General features: G+C 37.9%; 1 protein-coding gene across 6 annotated transcripts in view; it reads left to right on the forward strand.

The window, feature by feature from the left end:
• LOC105050400 (calcium-transporting ATPase 5, plasma membrane-type) overlaps positions 1 to 17687 on the forward strand; it is a 42260-nt gene extending 24573 nt beyond the window's left edge. For 5 of the 6 annotated variants that reach the window (XM_073242661.1, XM_073242662.1, XM_073242663.1 and 2 more), the window contains 19 exons: positions 87 to 129; positions 209 to 292; positions 806 to 943; positions 6823 to 6888; positions 6973 to 7071; positions 7718 to 7828; positions 7898 to 8065; positions 8744 to 8803; positions 9554 to 9715; positions 10782 to 10898; positions 10979 to 11077; positions 11176 to 11313; positions 11634 to 11734; positions 15939 to 15984; positions 16088 to 16222; positions 16692 to 16799; positions 16902 to 16993; positions 17351 to 17406; positions 17495 to 17687. In XM_073242661.1, coding sequence (XP_073098762.1) covers positions 87 to 129; positions 209 to 292; positions 806 to 943; positions 6823 to 6888; positions 6973 to 7071; positions 7718 to 7828; positions 7898 to 8065; positions 8744 to 8803; positions 9554 to 9715; positions 10782 to 10898; positions 10979 to 11077; positions 11176 to 11313; positions 11634 to 11734; positions 15939 to 15984; positions 16088 to 16222; positions 16692 to 16799; positions 16902 to 16993; positions 17351 to 17406; positions 17495 to 17538 — 1867 coding nt within the window. In that variant the 3' untranslated portion in view covers positions 17539 to 17687. Of the gene's footprint in view, positions 1 to 86; positions 130 to 208; positions 293 to 805; positions 944 to 6822; positions 6889 to 6972; positions 7072 to 7717; positions 7829 to 7897; positions 8066 to 8743; positions 8804 to 9553; positions 9716 to 10781; positions 10899 to 10978; positions 11078 to 11175; positions 11314 to 11633; positions 11735 to 15924; positions 15985 to 16087; positions 16223 to 16691; positions 16800 to 16901; positions 16994 to 17350; positions 17407 to 17494 lie in introns of those variants that run through there. The other variant, XM_073242665.1, reaches the window with a different exon arrangement.
• Positions 17688 to 17872: the final 185 nt, after the last annotated feature.

Consider the following 17872-nt stretch of genomic DNA (forward strand, 5'->3'; position numbering starts at 1 on the left):
GCATAGTTTCTTTCATCTTTTTATTCATCTAAAATGGATTATTAAGTTTCCTGTTATCTTCTGTTCTCACATTTATTTTGTTTCAGCCTGGCATACTCGATGAGAAAGATGATGGCCGACAAGGCTTTGGTACATGTCTTTGTTAAATACCCATACAAATGTTTTCTGACATGTATGATCTGATGGTGTTAAAATGATTGTTCTACAGGTGCGTAGGCTTTCAGCATGTGAGACCATGGGATCAGCTACAACTATTTGCAGTGATAAGACTGGAACTTTGACCCTGAATCAGGTGCTATTTTGCAGTTTGATGGTTACGGTTTGCTATTTTTTTTATTTTTATTTTTTATTGTTTCCAAGTTCAGTTGCAAGTAGATGTGAAAATTGGTAGACGTTATAATTTGGCTTTTAATAGGGGTAACTGACACCCAGACCTTTGTCTGACTGCCATTTTATAACTAGTTGTTGACCAATAATTTCATTCCCCTTGATTTCATTTTCATTTAATATACACATTTCTGTGTCACTGTGTGCAGAGCAGATAACTGTGTAATAAACAGGCGTATATGCATGCAAAACAGGTTTAAATGTGAAAAAAATACCTGCCTTACTATGTGCAAGGCTCAACATAAAACAAAGTGCTATGGGCTAAACATAAAATGTTGGTCGACCAATGGACCAGGTGTTCGGTTTTCCTTTTGATATGCTGGGCTCATTTTGCAGAAGCAGAAATTTCCCATTTTCTTTCCAAAGTATTTGAAATTTTTATTTTTCAATCTTTAAATGTTCTCCATTCATGTTTTAGATGACTATTGTGGAGGCATATGTTGGTGGAGAGAAGATAGATCCTCCGGAAGATGTTAGTTTGATGTCTTCTACTGCAAGCTCTCTCTTAATTGAAGGAATTGCACAAAATACGACAGGCAGTGTGTTTGAGCCAGAGGTAAACGAGTCTTTTTATTTGAACTTCTCTAACCACAACTTAGTTTATTATATTTGGGACCAAGGTGAAGACGAAGTGTTGTTGGATCAGTATGCTTTCTTTGTTTTTTCTCTCTTTTGATTTTTTGTGTAACCTAAAATTGTTTGTCATGATGAGCATGTTTGGATGCTAAACCAGTTTCTTTGTGTGATGGTAAGTAGAGGAGGTGAGTAAAGAGTCAGTGAGATCTAGGAAAGCTATTGATGCCCCATACTTGAGTTTCTCGGTGCAGTGGAATCCATCATGTAAAAATCTTAGAATGTTGTTTCAATGGCCTTCATTGATTCTTTGAATTTACTCAGCTTTCTTTTTTCTTTCTTCAGCCCTTTAAAATCGAATCCATATAGCATTGGTCCTCAAAAAATGCCTTGAACGTGCAGTAGAAGGTAACCTTGAATTTAGTTATACATGTTAAGCTATGATAATTCAAAAATTTCTAAATAACAATAAATTCTAAACAACCCTAACCTCCTTACCACATGCGGGGAACTACCACATTTACTTAGTAACTTTTTGGAAGCGGCTACTTGTTTATAGCCTAACCAAAGGGACAAACGATTGCTTTTTCCCATTTTGCAAATTTATGGGCTTAAATTGCTGATAATTTGATGCTTTTCACTTCTTTAGAAGAGATCATTATCTCAATTATTATTGAGGTGTTTGAGGAATTTTAAATTATTTCTGGTGGAGTGCTGTGATGCAATGTTTGCAATGTGGAGTGGAGCTATTTTAGTTAGCTAGTGGATAAGAATTGTAGGGCCTCCCTTCTTGAAGTTTTTTAAACTTGACTATACATGTGTGTGTGTATGTATAATGCGTTGAATGTGTAGAAGGTTACCCTGAACTTAGCTATACTTGTTAGGCTAAGCTAATACAAAGATTTCTAAATAAATCTTAAATTCCAAACAAGGGTTTTGCATGCCCTAACCCCCTACCTCTGCAAAAGCCCTCTCCCCCCTCCCTGCTGGGGGCACAAAACTTCTGATTTTCTGGAAGCAGTTACTTGTTTATTAGCCTAACCAAAGGGGCAAATGATTGTTTTTCCCTCTTTGCAGATCTATGGGCTGAAGTTGTTGATAACTTGCTACATTCACTTGTCTAGAAGCGTGATGTGGTGTTCAAGGAATTTTAAATTATCTGTGTGCTATGATGCAATGCTTGCTGCAGCAAAAATCATGTGATTTGGAGATCCATAGCCTATGCTTATCGGGTTTCCAAATTGGAGTATATGGGCCTAATCTTCATGAAACACATGATGGTTCTAGTCTTTTAGCACAAAAACAAGTGATCTCAGGTGCAATTAGAAATTTTTTTGCCTAGGAACACTTCAAGCATATTTTACCCAATTCGTTGTTTGCAGCCTTGATTGTTGGCTGTGACATGCACCTGGCTGAAAGTCAACAAATCCTACCCTCCCTTGGATGTGCATACCGCTCTTTGTTCTCTCTAAATTTGCTACCACACCAACTTCCATAGTTCATTCTATTTCCACAGTTATAACCATCAAGTTTTGTGCCAGCTTCTTGGGGTTGGCTTAGTGGATCCTCATTGCAAAGCTTTCCTATTAATGGCAGTTTTAATGTTATTTCTAGTCCTCTTCTGTTTCAAATCATTAAATGAAACCACTTAGTCTTGTTCTGTATGTCCTGTAGAACTTATTTACAGTTCAGCGCCATTCACATGAGCACAACCTAATCACAGGCACTATGTTAGTGCACCAAAATAATCAACCATCTTCAGTATTTGACGATTGTCTTATTCACCTATATTACATTTGTGTGTGTGAAGCCAGTGGCCGAACATCACAACTGAACCACCCCATATATCAAGCATGTGCCTGTGGCATGGCATTGATCATCAGGTGCCAAACAACTGACTGACTGATCATTTCAAGGCATCCCAAGCATCGAATTATTCGGTATTGAAGATGGGAATCCAATAGTCATACCAATTCATTTGACTTAAATAGATTGTTGATATTGTAGTTATGGTGTATAGCACATCGACACCTATGATAACAATTGGTTCATTGCTCAAAGGTGTTGATGGCGTCCTCAACTTCCTAAATGTAGTGAGTCCTAGCTTGTTCATGCATCAGTCTGAAACTTGATCAGGTGTGCTTTAAAGGTCACCTCTTAATTGCTGGTTAAGAAGAAACTGAGGATCCTACAGTGTTGTGAAACTGAGAACTAGTTTGGGCAGGGGCAGATTTAGAATTTTTGCATGGGAGCTTAACATAAGACTTTTGCTAAAACTAGTTATATGAAAAATATCTCCTTGAAAGCAAGAAAAGCTACATGCAACAATACTGTATGTATGATCTATGCATATTTTTACGGTTGAACGGAAATTTATACTTTGCATTTTAAATGGCTACTTCAATGCCACAAGTTGAAAGACAAATAAATCCACTACTTAACTGATAAGAAGGATAAAATTATTAGAAGCATCATTCAATACTTCAAACTTGTATTCATCATAATACAAAAAAGAAAAAGAAGAATATAACCATAGTCAAACAACTAAAGAATTATATAGTTGTGTATTTTCTATGAGAGATAGGGTTATAAATCTATATATACACGGATGTAAATTTTTGTATAAGGCGAAGAATGGTAACTTAGAGACAAAGTTGTTAACTTTCCTTGAATGTCTTTTTGGACAATCATGGTTGTACCAGCGCATCATGGATGAGGTTGAGAGAGCTTATAGATCAAAAGTAAATAGAAATAACCGAGTTGATTTTGGAAATGATGAAGGTTCATGGATTTTTAAAAAATGAGAGTGAGAGGAGTTGTATGTATTTGTAGCGGTTGTAATTTTTTGGAGACATGATGGTCTAGGCCTTTTATTATTACTTTATTATTATTGAAAGTAATGTTTTACGTCCCAGCGGGATGGGGGGTGTGCCGACCGTCCCGTCTCATTTCTATGAGAAAACAGGACTGGGATGGGCTCGGGACTCCGAAACCCATCCTTTGCAATGAGAGAGGAAGAAAAAGGAAAGAAGGAAATAAGGAAAGATGAAGAAAAGGCAAAAATGAAAGGAAAGAAGAAGAAAAATGAAAAAAGAAAGGAAGGGAGAAGAGAAAGAAAGAAAAAGAAAAGGAAAGAAGGGAAAGTAGAGAAAAAGAAAGAAAAGAAGGAAGAAAGAAAAAGAAAAGAAAGAAGGAAAGGAAAGAAAAAAAGGAGAAAGATGGAGGATATCCACTGGAATGCATGATTGGAATTGCTGTTGAGACAGAATGGGATAGTAAGGCGTCCTGTTCCATGGAAAAATTGGGACACCTTTGTCCTGCGGGACTTAAAAACTTTGATTGGAAGCAATCATATATGGCCAAATCCATGCATACCTTGAATATTAGAATCGCCAATTAAAACATAGAGAAGACCATTAGCTGGTTTGGTTCCCTTTAGAATCTAGTTTGGTATGTTCTGCTATAAACGATTCCAAATATGTTTTAAAACGTCTGCGATGCAGAAATTTAGGAAAATGAAGGGAGCTCCAGTTTTTATTTTGGGGAAGAAAGAGTATGACGAAGCTGGTTCTCTTTTAAAGAATGAGGAGGGGGAAGGGTCTGGATATATAGGCATTTTTCCAGAATATACACATGTTGGAATTACTAAGGGATTTTTCTGCTTTTGGTTCTTGGCAACCATGTAGCAAGTTACTAATAAGGAGATCTTCAACACATGTTGTCTGTGGGTTAACATGGTGGAAGGATGCTCTCAAGATCTCAGTTGGGGTTCAACCAATAAACTTATGAATATAATGATGACTGTGGAGAGAATACTCATTCAAAAATGTAAGAGAGATGCTTGTTTTCTTAGCAAGGGGAAAAATCATTCTGGAATTATTTTTCATTTGAAAGTAACAGATGTTGGTTTACTCAAGTGCAGAAGGTGAGACATAGATACAACACATGCGGGGGATTATGGTTGTTTGCAGGAGTTCACACGTAAAACAATTCTCCTAATTAAGGCATATTAGAATCTAGACCAAGCAATGCTTGCCTCCTGTGCATGGAGTTAAAAGGAAAGAAAAACGCGAACAAAACAGAAATTTTAGGAAAAAGAGGGAAAAGAAAAAAGGATGACGATCTGATCTTGAAGTGGACTTATTTAATTTTTTTTTTTTAACAGGGGGATCGGTAGTTGTTTCTGGCTGGGCCCTCTCATATGTGGTACTTTTGTCAATATATCATAAGTTAGTCAAATAGGAGTAAAGTCCTATCCTAAGAGTTGCCGTTATAATAGCAGAGATGATTTTCGGATACATTTAGGGCTGGTTTGGATGATTGGGCTGAAAATTCTATGGGATTCGTGGGTTGATCCAACACAACCGGCAATATCATGGGATTACAATCTGTGTTAGGCCTTATATTCATAGATACCTGGAGGACCTTTGGAGTGGGCCAGGCCGAATCCCATAGGGAGGAAAAAAAAAAGGACCTGAGCCCAGCCCAAAAGTATTCCTAGGTAGTTATGAATATAAATCTAGCCAAGTCTGTAATTCCAGGATCTTGCTGGTTGTGCTGGCACAACCCATGAATCTCATAGCAAGGTTTGCCATGCCGTGCCGAACCGGCCGGTACACCCCATCTCGTACCGGACCGACGGAGAACCGGCACGATTCGGCCGGTAAAATCGGTACACCGGCGGTATCGAAGAATAAAGAATGGAAAGTGAGAAATAGAGAGAGAGGGGAGGGAAGGGAGGGAGGTGGGAGCCGTCGGAGGCCGGCTGCGGCCGTCGGAGGGCTTCTGAGCCCTGTATTGCCCGATAGGACTTTCAAAAGAGCAAAAAAGAGAGAGAGCACTCGGAGGGAGGGCGGGGAACCTATCGGACAGATGGTGCCTCCGTTGCGAGGCTCCCGGTGGCCGACGAGCCGACGCTGACGGTCCGAGGGTGGTCGAGCGGGCGGAGCCCCTCCGCGGCTCCGCCCCCTTTTTCTTTTTCGAAACAGATGACGTCTGTTTCGATTTTTTCTTCTTTTTTTTTAAACTTATGAAGTCGGCAACTGGGTTGCCGACTTAAGAATTTTTTTCAAAAAAAAACAAAAATCGTGAAGTCGGCAAACGAGTTGCCGACTTAAGATTTTTTTTTTAAAAAAACCAAAATCGTGAAGCCGGCAAATCGTTTGCCGACTTCACTTAAAACCATGTTTTTAAAAAAATTTGCGAAACAGGGGCGATGCCCCTGTTTCACGCCTGCGGCGCCGCGTGCATGGACGGCGTCCTTCGACGGCCACGGCGGCTAGTCGGAGGCCGTCCGGCGGCCCCGCCGGTTTCTTCCCCCCCCTCTTTTTTTTTTCTTCCTCTTTCTCTCTCTCTATTTCTCTCAATTTCTCTCTTTTTTCTTCTGGTTCGGATCGTCGGTTCGGTACGGTATGAAACCATACCGAACCGTACTGCCGGCGGTACTGGTTCAGCAAACCTTGTCTCATAGGATTTTCAGCCCAATCATTTAAACAGACCCTTAGAGTTTTTTTTTTCTCTCTTAATAGTCAAAAGTTCTGCCATTCATTTTGCATATTATGTCTAAATGTACCTCCAAAGTTCTGTTTGTCTTCTTCTTCTTCTTCCCCCATTTTATTTTTAATGTTTTGCTGGTTTTTGTGCATGAAGATTGTCATACTAGTTATGATGTATGTTTTGGGAACATTTCCAAGTAATGTTTTGTCTACATATAAGGACTTCAATATTTGTCTAAATTCTAGTTATTATCTCATGTTTTGTGTTTACTCAGTTTTTTTCGCAATTTTTTTTATTAAATATCATGAACTGTGGCAAATTAAGGTTTTCTTTTCTTATATAATAACTGAAGCTTTTAATTAATAGAGGGGTGGAACTATTGAGATTACTGGGTCACCTACTGAAAAGGCTATTCTTTCCTGGGCAGTCAAGGTACTTGGTCGTGCTGTCTATGCTGTTTTGTTTGACCTATTTCTTTTTTAATCAGTTGCTAATCATACTGATGATCTTCTGTAGCTTGGGATGAAGTTTGATGATGCAAGATCTGAATCTTCAATTCTTCACGTCTTCCCCTTCAATTCTGAGAAGAAGCGTGGTGGTGTTGCAGTGCATGTGGTAATCACATGCTATAATTGTTTGAGAAATCACGATAGTTCTATACTGATGATCTTCATGATAGTGTTGTCTAATTTTCTTCTTTTCTTTGGTAAATTTTATACAATTTCTCTATTTTATTATACAAATGCAACTATTGTATGTGGTTTTGAAGTATGGGTTTGTTCATGGTTGATTTGATAATAATTTTGCATTATTTGCTATTCAAATTATCAGACCATGCGCTTTGTCTTATGTACCTCTAGCAGCAGCTTCTTTAGACCATGTATCATTTGTGAGTTATAAACTAGCAAAACCTATTCAGCAAACAATCTTTGTCAACCATGTGCCCCTTTAAAACATTGTATAACTTAAAAACTCATTCCTGGCTACTGCTGTTTGTTTTGCATGTACTTTTGATCACATACAGTGACCTTGACAAATATGCATCTCTGTAACACAACTTGGAAAGATAAAAAATGCTGGCTTCAAATACAAATTCCTAGTAACATACTAGGTAGACTTCATGGAGCACTTAAATTTATGCAGTGTCAATTATCTGATATCTTGTTTTTTCATGTTTATTTTTGGAATATTTTTCTTCACATTGGTGCATGATTGTCATGTTCTTGATTGTGCATTTTGATTCGTCTTCTTGTAATTGCAGGGAGATTCTGAAGTTCATGTTCATTGGAAAGGCGCTGCTGAAATTGTTCTTGCCCAATGCACAAGCTGGCTCGGTGCAGATGGTTTCGTGCAGCCAATGACCCCGGACAAGGTAAAGCTCTTTTAAGTCTTTGTCCATCCTTACTATTTAAGAAGTTTCTGATCCATCATGTTGTTGCAGCTTGATGCGTTTAAGAAATTGATTGAAGATATGGCAGCGGTTAGTCTTCGCTGCATCTCGTTTGCTTACAGACCATATGATTTGAAAAATGTTCCTAGTGAGGAACAGAGAGACAACTGGCAGTTGCCTGAGGATGACCTGATTCTACTTGCTATCGTGGGGATGAAGGTATGTGGTGAGAAATGTATCTGATGGTAATCTAGTTGCCTCTGCTCAACATTCATATGTCGTTAGATGACTCTTGGTGACGCTCTTTACTTTTCCATTCACTCGTTGGAGACTAGAAACTCATTATTGCTTCCCATGGAAAAGAGAGGTAACGAGTAATTTTACGGTATGGGAAAAAGTTTATCATAGGAGTTTTTTAGTCCAAATATGCTTCTTGATAATTTCATTATATATGTATGTTACAAACTCTTGTCAATAAGCTTGGTGAATTTTGCAGCTGTTCCCTGGTTTGGCATGCAAATTATTCAAGTCACTTCCTTTCTTTGGAGCATCAGTACTATTTTTTTTCCTAAATCATATAATGATAGGCCCTTGTTGTATCAGCCTGATCCAAAAAGCTATTTAGATTGAAGACTAATAGCATTTGATTAGTAAATTCATGTGGGTTTTTTGGTGTTTTCTGGTAAGTTAACAGACCAATTGAGTCGAAATAAACATCCATCAAGATAATTTCTCATGTTAATAACTTTCCATCATATCATTATTGGGATCCTAACTGGTGTTGTCTTAGGGTGATAATATAGCTTTGTTTGTTATTGCGCTGCACCTCATTTCTTTTTAGTATGTTTTTTGATATTGATGGTGTCTTTTTTGAGTAATGAATTTGTTGACTTTCAGGATCCTTGTCGGCCTGGGGTCAAAGATGCTGTGGAATTATGCACTCATGCAGGTGTCAAGGTACTCTTCCAAAGTTGATATGGCATAACATACAAGCATTTTACAGTCACTATGATTTGTCACGAATCCTTGACCGCAATAAATTTTGATGTTAAAACAAACTATGGAAGTAGCTTATGATTGAGAATTGATTGTTTAATTAACTTACCCATCAATCAGTCATTGAGTCTTGTTTTATTTATTATTATTTTTTTAATAAACTGGCAAGGCCCATTTTGAAATGAGCCTCTCATTTAGAGGCCCCATCTAATAAGATATGCTACTATTAGCCATTCTGAAAAATTTTAGGAAAAATTATCTATAGGTCCCTGGATAGATCCGAAATTATTTTTAAGTCTTTGAATTTTTCAAGTTGAATAAAAAGTTCCTGAAATGCTAAGAAGTTATTTCTAGATCCCTGCTGTCCACGCAGATTGGTTATACAGGTCTATGTTCGGGTTACACGGATTTATATTCAAGTTACACAGGTTTATGTTCAGGTTACGCAGGTTATCTAGTTTTAATATGTGGTTATGCTGCATGCTCATGTTCAGGTTATACAGGTATATATCTTGGTTACACAGAAATAACTCCTTGGCATTTCAGGGACTTTTTATTCAACTTGAAAAGTCCAGGGACTTAAAAATAATTTCGGATCCATCTAGGGACCTATAGATAATTTTCTCAAAATTTTAACCATCAAGAGGGATGTGTTTCTCTGACATGTTTTAATGTATCATTTAACTTTGATCAATCATTTTGAACAAGTAGGTACGCATGGTCACTGGGGATAGTCTGCAGACTGCCAAAGCCATAGCTCTTGAGTGTGGGATACTTACAGATGCCGACATTTCAGAGCCAACTCTCATAGAGGGAAGAGTATTTCGTGCCAAGTGTATTTCAGAAAGGGAACAAATTGCTGAGAAAATAATTGTAAGACAACAGTTGACATTCTTTTATATATTTAAGCAACACGAATTGTTTAGTTCAGATTTTTGTCAAATATCATGAAAGTAAGGGCATTAATTCTTTAAGCACTTCTAAAGGAATTCATATCAAAAGGATGATTGTTTTGATATACAAAGAAATCTAGAATCAGTTTTCTGAAACTGTGAATTGGAACTTTTGAGTTGGAGTATCACAGCGCAGATAAAAATACAAATATAGATTATGCATATTTCAATTTCAAAAATTACTTTTGTTGGAACAGGTGCACAGATATCCCCCTTTCTATGATGTAGATGCATTAACATATTTTTTAAAGATGATTTCTTGCCTTTTTTTTTTTTCCTGGTTGATTAATGGAGAACTGAAGTTGTATTGTTCTGTCCATTTCTCTTCCTGCTTTAGATAGCTTTATATTTTAATATGTCCTATGAAGCATCTTAGGCTTTTTGATTTCGCTTCCTCAAAGTTGAGTCTTCTCTTATTTTGCTTGTTTTAGTTGTTCCCAAAAGTTTCTTTGTTACTCTAGGCCTCCTGAATCCTGGTTCAGATACTTAAAGGCCCATGTGATATGAGTTATACATAATTAAGAATATGGAAACTATGCATTATCATTGTCTAAGCCATCTCTCTCTCTCTCTCTCTCACACACACGCGTGCGGGCGCATGTAATAACTTGGTTGCTATGTCCAATAGATGAACTATAAAATCTAATTAATGATAAATAATAAACCAATACATTAGAAATATATATGTGAAAGTAATATTCATACAATTAGTCAATACACCATGCTAGTAAACCCTGAAGCTTTCTGCATATGTACTTCACTATGTCAGGTGCTTATTCTTCCCAGCTTTGTTCTTAAGTGCTGTCACTTGCACTTTCTTCCCATTTCATGCATCAAATTGCAGGCTACACTGGGTGCTTCTGTACATCTTCCTGTTAAAAGAAGGAAAAAGATCTTTCTCCTTATTCTTGCATGTGTACCATTGAAATTATAGAAAACCAACCAGGATAGCAGCAATTGATTTGAATTTGAAAATTCTCGTACAGGTGATGGCGAGGTCTTCCCCCAATGACAAGCTGCAACTTGTCCAGGCACTGAAGAGAAAAGGTCATGTGGTTGCTGTCACAGGAGATGGCACTAATGATGCTCCTGCATTGCATGAGGTTTGCTGTTATCTTCTCTCATGTGCTGAAGCAATAATACAATGTATGATCGCTTATTTAACCATGTTTTTGGTTTTCAGGCAGATATTGGTCTTGCCATGGGCATTCAGGGAACTGAAGTAGCGAAAGAAAGTTCCGACATCATTATACTGGATGACAATTTTGCATCAGTCGTGAGGGTATGTATGTTAAAATTATCACATGATATCTTTGCATTAGCTGTTAGATAGAAGAGGAAATGTGTTATATCTCTTTCTTGTTTTTTTTTTTTTAATAGGTTGTCCGTTGGGGCCGTTCTGTATATGCAAATATTCAGAAATTTATCCAGTTCCAGCTCACTGTCAATGTGGCAGCACTTGTAATTAATGTTGTTGCTGCTTTTTCATCTGGTGAAGTTCCTTTGAATGCTGTCCAGGTTAGATTAAAAAAAAATTTGCATGCTCTATTGGTTTGGGATTGGAGGGATTCAAGTCAAAACCAAAATGTGACTTATCTAGCTAGATTAGACCAGCATGACATGCATAGTGGGACAACATAGCAACTGCTTATTTGCAAAAAAAATGCGTGAGAGGTTGCTAGTTTATTTATCTGATAAAAAGAGAGTGACGATTTTGGCTTACATTTACAATGATGTTACTGTCAAATAGAATGCTCTACGAAAAAACTTGTGCTGGCCTTTATAGTCTTCATAAGCTGATTTGACCATTTTGTGTGGCTTCATTCTTGTCTGAACAGCTTCTTTGGGTGAATCTCATCATGGACACACTTGGAGCACTTGCATTGGCGACGGAACCACCAACCGACCAGCTAATGGACAGGCCTCCTGTAGGTCGAAGGTTAGAAATATTTTTCATTTAATTAATATCTACAAGAATAATTGAGAAAGTTGTGCCTATGATGTACTGAAGTGGGGTGCCACTTGGGTCAATAAATCCTCTTTCAAGTTTTCTTTTGCTTGTTTGTTATAAATATGTAATTCTTGTGATAATTTTATTAGCAGAAAATTTTTTGGTGCGGACACCAGAGCCATCAGAAGTCGGCGACATGATTTAGATTCGATTTGGATCGAAGAAGCCCCATTAGATTGACTCTACTTTAGTTATTTATTTTCAGCCAATAAATTTTTGATGCATTTAGTTTTGGGTCTATAGGGCCGTACTTGGGCTTGTATTGGATTTGTCCACACACCTTTGGAGCCACCACTCTCCACATGCCCAGAGAAGAAATATGCTTGCTAGCATGTGCCGTGCCCAAGGATTCTCATGCCAAGTTGTGCTAAGCATCAAGCGCCCACATGGAGTTTTATTTCTTTCCTAGGATTCCTTAAGAGTTCTTGGCTACTTATTTTGTTGTAGGTTGATTTCTTTCCCATGGTAGATTACTTTGTTTGGAAACCAGACATAATGCTTTACTTTTTTGTGTGAGGGCTGATTTCTTCCTTGTAAAAGATAAGGAATTCCTAAAGAAATAGGACCCTTAGGGTCCTATATAAATCTTTGTATCTTTCATGAAGAGAGCAATGAATGATTTTACAAACCTCCCAAATACTTGTGTCAATCGCTCTAAGAGGGAGAGGGTGTGAGACCCAAAATCGCCCCACAAGGAGAGGGTGTGAGGTCCACTTTTTATCATATCCTTTTAACCTTTATTTACTTGAGATCTAGTATTCCTACGACTTCGATTTGACTCCACCATATACCCACGCAAGACTATCCCACCAAGAGAAGATCTGTCTCTTCCAGAATTTTCATCTATCATGCTGAGAGAAAAGAGTGATCTCTTATTATACAGATCATATGCTGTCAAGGACCTTCGTTCCTTCTCAGTTGATTTTTTATTTTTATTTTTTTGTTAGATCCGATGTTGGTAAAGACCTAGTTCCTTATCGACGGATCTGTTTAGTTAAAGATTAAGAGCCCTAATCAGGGTAGTTTCTTAACTACCACGATCCGGATTCTTATCTTCTCGAATTTTTTCATGGATTTAATGTTTTATTCTCTCTCATTCCATTCATATTTCTTTTTGCATTTACTCGTGAGCATGTTTAATTTCTGCTATCTGTTTATGGACTTTCCTATTACTAGTTGTTTATTGATCTCTGAAATGGCATTCATTTGCATCATTTAGATTGATCTTGCTTTGGACTCGTATCAATCAATCACGCCTTCTGAGCAGAGTACAGACAACTATACTGTCTGTCCTGAGAATAATGATGCCTTTAGCTGGACGTGATTTGTTGTTGATGAACAGAAGGAAGCTTGATCATTAGGATTGGTTTCTTTCTCTTTTTTTTAGGATTATCTTGCATCACTTTTTGAATAAGATAGTGATGATTAAACTAGAGGCTGTCTTCATTCAATTATTAATATATGTTCTCTAACACAGGCATAACTTATTGTAGACAATTTAGAACATTTGAACTATATTTGTTTGCTAATTTAGCTAATAAAGAGATATGTCAATGTCTCATATATATACCACCACACCAGTGTTTGTAGCCTGAAAAATTTTGTAGGCATTTCCACATCAATCTAGTACAAGAATAGCCGACTCAGAACCGGACCTTGTGCTGACTGGCTGATAGTTCGAGTTGGTACGCCTCCCTATTGGGCTCGAACTGACGTGGAAGCGAGGGATGAACCGGTGAGAAAAAGAGAGGGGGGGAAAGGAAAGGGAAGCCGAGGGAGACACTGGCGGTGGCCGTTGGAGGGCTACTGAGGCCTCTCGGACTTCGCGATCCTCCATGAGAGAAAATGCGAGAAGAGAGAGAGATAGAAAGAGGGGAAGGGAGAGAAGAGGGGGGAGCGGAAAATGGTGGGGAGGTCATCGGATGGCCTAAAATTATCCCGCGGCTATCATGGAGCTATGTTGGGACGTCCAGCGGCCTCCTAGCCATCTTCCGCTTCCTCCTCCCTTCCTTCCCCTCTCTCTCTCTATTTATTTCTCTTCTTACATCTCGTGGATGATCGGGAGCCTCGTAGGCCTCGACGACCCTTTGGCGGCCTCGGCGGGCCACCACCAGCCTTTTTCTTTTCTTTTCTTTCCTCTCTCTCTCTTCCTCTCTTTCCTTTTCCCTCACTCCGTGTTCACCAGCGTTCCGAGTTGAACATCCGAACTGCACCGGTTAACTGCCGGTATGGTTTGGGGTGGTTCAGGGCAGTTAGGCAGTTCGGCAAACCCTGATCTGGTACCTTTCCACTTAAGATGAACAAGGAACTGCATGTGTAGGAAGATGGCCATTTAAATTTCGTTTAATTTACGGCCTCGGATGCTTGGTCACCTACCTTTTTGATATTTTTCACATGGCCGGAAGTGGATCTGTAGAGGGGAAGGAGAAGACCAGTGTGAGGAATTGGTGGAGGCATTTGTCTCATGATCCCTAGATTTTTGATATAACATCCCCATCTAAAATGTTATATGCAGGACCACAAAAATCTTGATATTGTGAAATCTATGAACTCCCCTAATAACTTGAACTTATATGTCCTGTTACCTAGTTTCTCGTACTTTCCTGCTTACAGAGGAGACACAAGATGTCAATTTTAGCATCTAACAGGTCCTAAGTTTTGACCTGAGATCCTTTTTTCCACCACACCATCATTGTGATGGACTGAGTTGATATTGGAAACTGAGGGTCCATTTTCTTAAACAGAATCTATATTCAAAATAATTATCATAATATAATTTTGACATCAGTATTGGTTCACTAAATAGTTAGAATAATAGTTCTTCATAAAATAGCTTTTTTCTTCGCCATCTAGAATCGACAACAAGAAGGATTCTTGTCTGATATAATCATTTTGTAACTGAGATATTCATATATATAGAGAAAATGATGTTATTTATGCGGAATATGGAAATTAACCTTAGGAATAGAGATGGGAGGAGATGTCAGAACTTGCAAAAATAGCTGTCTTTCGTTGGTCAGCTTATCCCACTTGATGTTCTGTTCTTGTTCTTATTCTCTTGTTCTTCTTTGACCTAACTTGACACAGTGGGAATGCTAATCATGTCTAATCTGAGGAAGATGATGTTTGATTTTCCTGTAAGTAATTGCCTTGGCCTAAAATTGAGGTTGCTTGGATGTTTCTCATGCTTAGTCCAGCTACCCTAGCCAATATAGATATAAAAGTCAAATAGATATTAATCATATTTTCAGTCAATTTTGACATATTTATAAAAGAGGCACTCATTCCTTTCAAGTGTTGTTTGATGGCCATGTGAGGTTCTGGAATGTTTTATTCCCATCCGTCGTGCTGTCGAACATAGGATTTTGCCTTACCTCAGAAGAACTGCCTCTTATATTTCTCAAGATTAGTTTTGCCAAGGCTTTTATGACATCTAGAGGCACTTGTTTGTTTCAACTGAGAGAAATCTATGCTTTTGTAAAGAGGAAGAGTATGGTACATACAATGGCTTGATTTAGGAAATATTTGATATCATGTACATAACTGTCTTGAAGTAGTTGGGATGGCTTGTTGGTTTGATGATGTATATATGTACCATCTGCTTGTAACTTCTGTCAAGTAGTCTCAATGCGAGACCTGTTGTTTGCTGATCTGTGACTCGCAATTTTGTTTTACCTAGTTTCTATATTTGTCAGAACCATTTAATGTGTGATTTTGAATTTTTTAGAAAGTAGACCTGCTCGAAGTTTCTCATGCTCAAGCTATTATTAGGGAGTTAAGCTTTCTGGTTTATTTATATCCATTTTGGCCAAGATCAAGAGTTTGCATCAAGGTTCACCATCTCGATACCGGACCCCACATAGGTGAAATCCCACTATAGTGTCAGTACGCGATATGGTATGGTATGGTATGCCCCATACTGGGTGGTACGGCGAATCATGGTTTGTACTGTTTAATCTGCTAACTTTACATGAGAGTGCCGGATCATTTGTAGTAGCCATTATGGTTGTTTCATTTTCCTTTCAACAATTCAAAAATCTCTCAAACTGCTCTTGGTTATTATTTCGTTTATTCTAGTTTGAAATGGATTTTACTTGAATGATGCTGATGAATTACAGTCTATCTTTCTTAGGGAACCTCTTATTACAAATGTCATGTGGAGAAATTTGATAGTACAGGTCTGTTTTATCTTTTATGCTCTTGTGCAATCTTCAGTACCCTTTTAGGCTTTGCTTAATTTTCTGAAATAATTGCAGCTAATGGTTGGGGATGTTATTGCAGGCTTTATATCAAGTTACAATTCTGCTGGTACTCAACTTTGATGGGAGGAGTATTTTGCATTTGAAGCATACCAGCCGAGAGCATGCAGACAAAGTGAAAAATACATTCATCTTTAATACATTTGTCCTATGTCAAGTAAGTAAGAAAACATTTCTGCAGACTCTTCAGTACCCTTAGAAACAAATTCAGTATAACATTATATCCAGTTTTAACTTTCTATCATCCAGAAAGGTTCTGGTACATCATATCGTGAAAACATAATTGCTCCGTACATTTTATCTATCTGGTTCTCACATTCTTGTTGATATGTCCACGTTAGATGTGTGGTGAAATTACTACAGCTTGCATGGCAAAATTGTTCCCAAGTTCTGTATTCAAGACTAACATCTTACATCTTAGTATGTTTCTATGTAATTTGTAAAGTGATTTTTTGTTAATTTGCCCAAATCCGTGCTGAAATTACACCGTTTGTATGGAATATATGTACCACGTTTTTCATTTAAGGACAAAAAGGTCTTCTGTATTGGTAACTTTTGTATAAACTTACGGTTGACATACATAAGCTTCTCAGCAAATGTTTCAATGATTTCCCTTGCTCTATCAGATATTCAATGAGTTCAATGCTCGGAAACCAGATGAAATTAATGTGTTCGGTGGAGTAACCAAAAACCACCTCTTTATGGGGATAATAGGCATTACAGTTTTATTTCAGGTAAAGAAAACAAAAAAATTAATATTTCTGCTACTGCATGCAGCCTTTTTCCCTTGCCTTTTGTATGATCTTAACTGTTTGCAATGATTACCCCTGCTATAGGTCTTGATTATCGAGTTTTTAGGGAAGTTTACATCGACCGTGAGGCTCAATTGGAAGCTGTGGCTTGTTTCAGTTGCTATAGGCTTCATAAGGTATATTTTGCTATTCTCTCAGTCATTAGTTAAAATGTGATAAACTAATCCTTTAAAGTTTAAAGCCCTGATGTTCACTTCTTAGATTGCAATATGTTTTTAACATTGCCTGATGCACCCACATGTGATCCCTAAATAGTTGTAGTCCCTTGGCTCTTTCAGGTTCTTTTTTTTTTTAATAGAAAAAAAGAGAAAAATCGAAAAACATTATTGGAACATGAATCTGATATGGTGGTGTTGGTAGCTGTTAAATGATCATTTGTATTTCACCAAATTGTGGCCTAGTTTTTCTTCCCCCCTTAGCATGGTATTTGCATTCTCACTAATTGTGATGGAGTTTCGTTGCTCTTTATTCAGTTGGCCTCTGGCTGCGCTAGGGAAATTCGTCCCTGTTAGCTGGGGGAGAGAGCAAGGTGCAATCTCTATCGCAAGACTCAAGAGCAGTCCTTAATCTATGGCTAGTTTAAAAATGTTTATTTAATACATATTTCTGTATTGCAGATGATGAAGCCATACGGCAGGGGAACTCCACTGATAGGGCGTAGGAGTGGTTTTTCAATTGATGCTGGGAATTGGTATAGAGTGGGTTATACATGATGAAATTGTACATGTTGTGTTCACTTCATTCTATACAGATGATACGAGTTTGTTTTTCAACATCAATAGAGGGAGCATGCAGTGGTTTTAATATCCACATCAAATTTGTTCTGGGCGGCTGATGGAGCGTCTGATCATGCTCCTGACGGTTGTTTATAGACTCTGGTCCTTTTCATTGACCTTTTGCAATCTCCGATTCTCCTGACCTTTGAGAATCTTAAATGGCTAGCCCGTGCCCCATGCATTTGGGGATGCAGGATGAAGTCTTTTATTTTCGGTTGC

This window comes from Elaeis guineensis, chromosome 8, assembly GCF_000442705.2.
Source record: "Elaeis guineensis isolate ETL-2024a chromosome 8, EG11, whole genome shotgun sequence".
NCBI lineage: Eukaryota > Viridiplantae > Streptophyta > Magnoliopsida > Arecales > Arecaceae > Elaeis > Elaeis guineensis.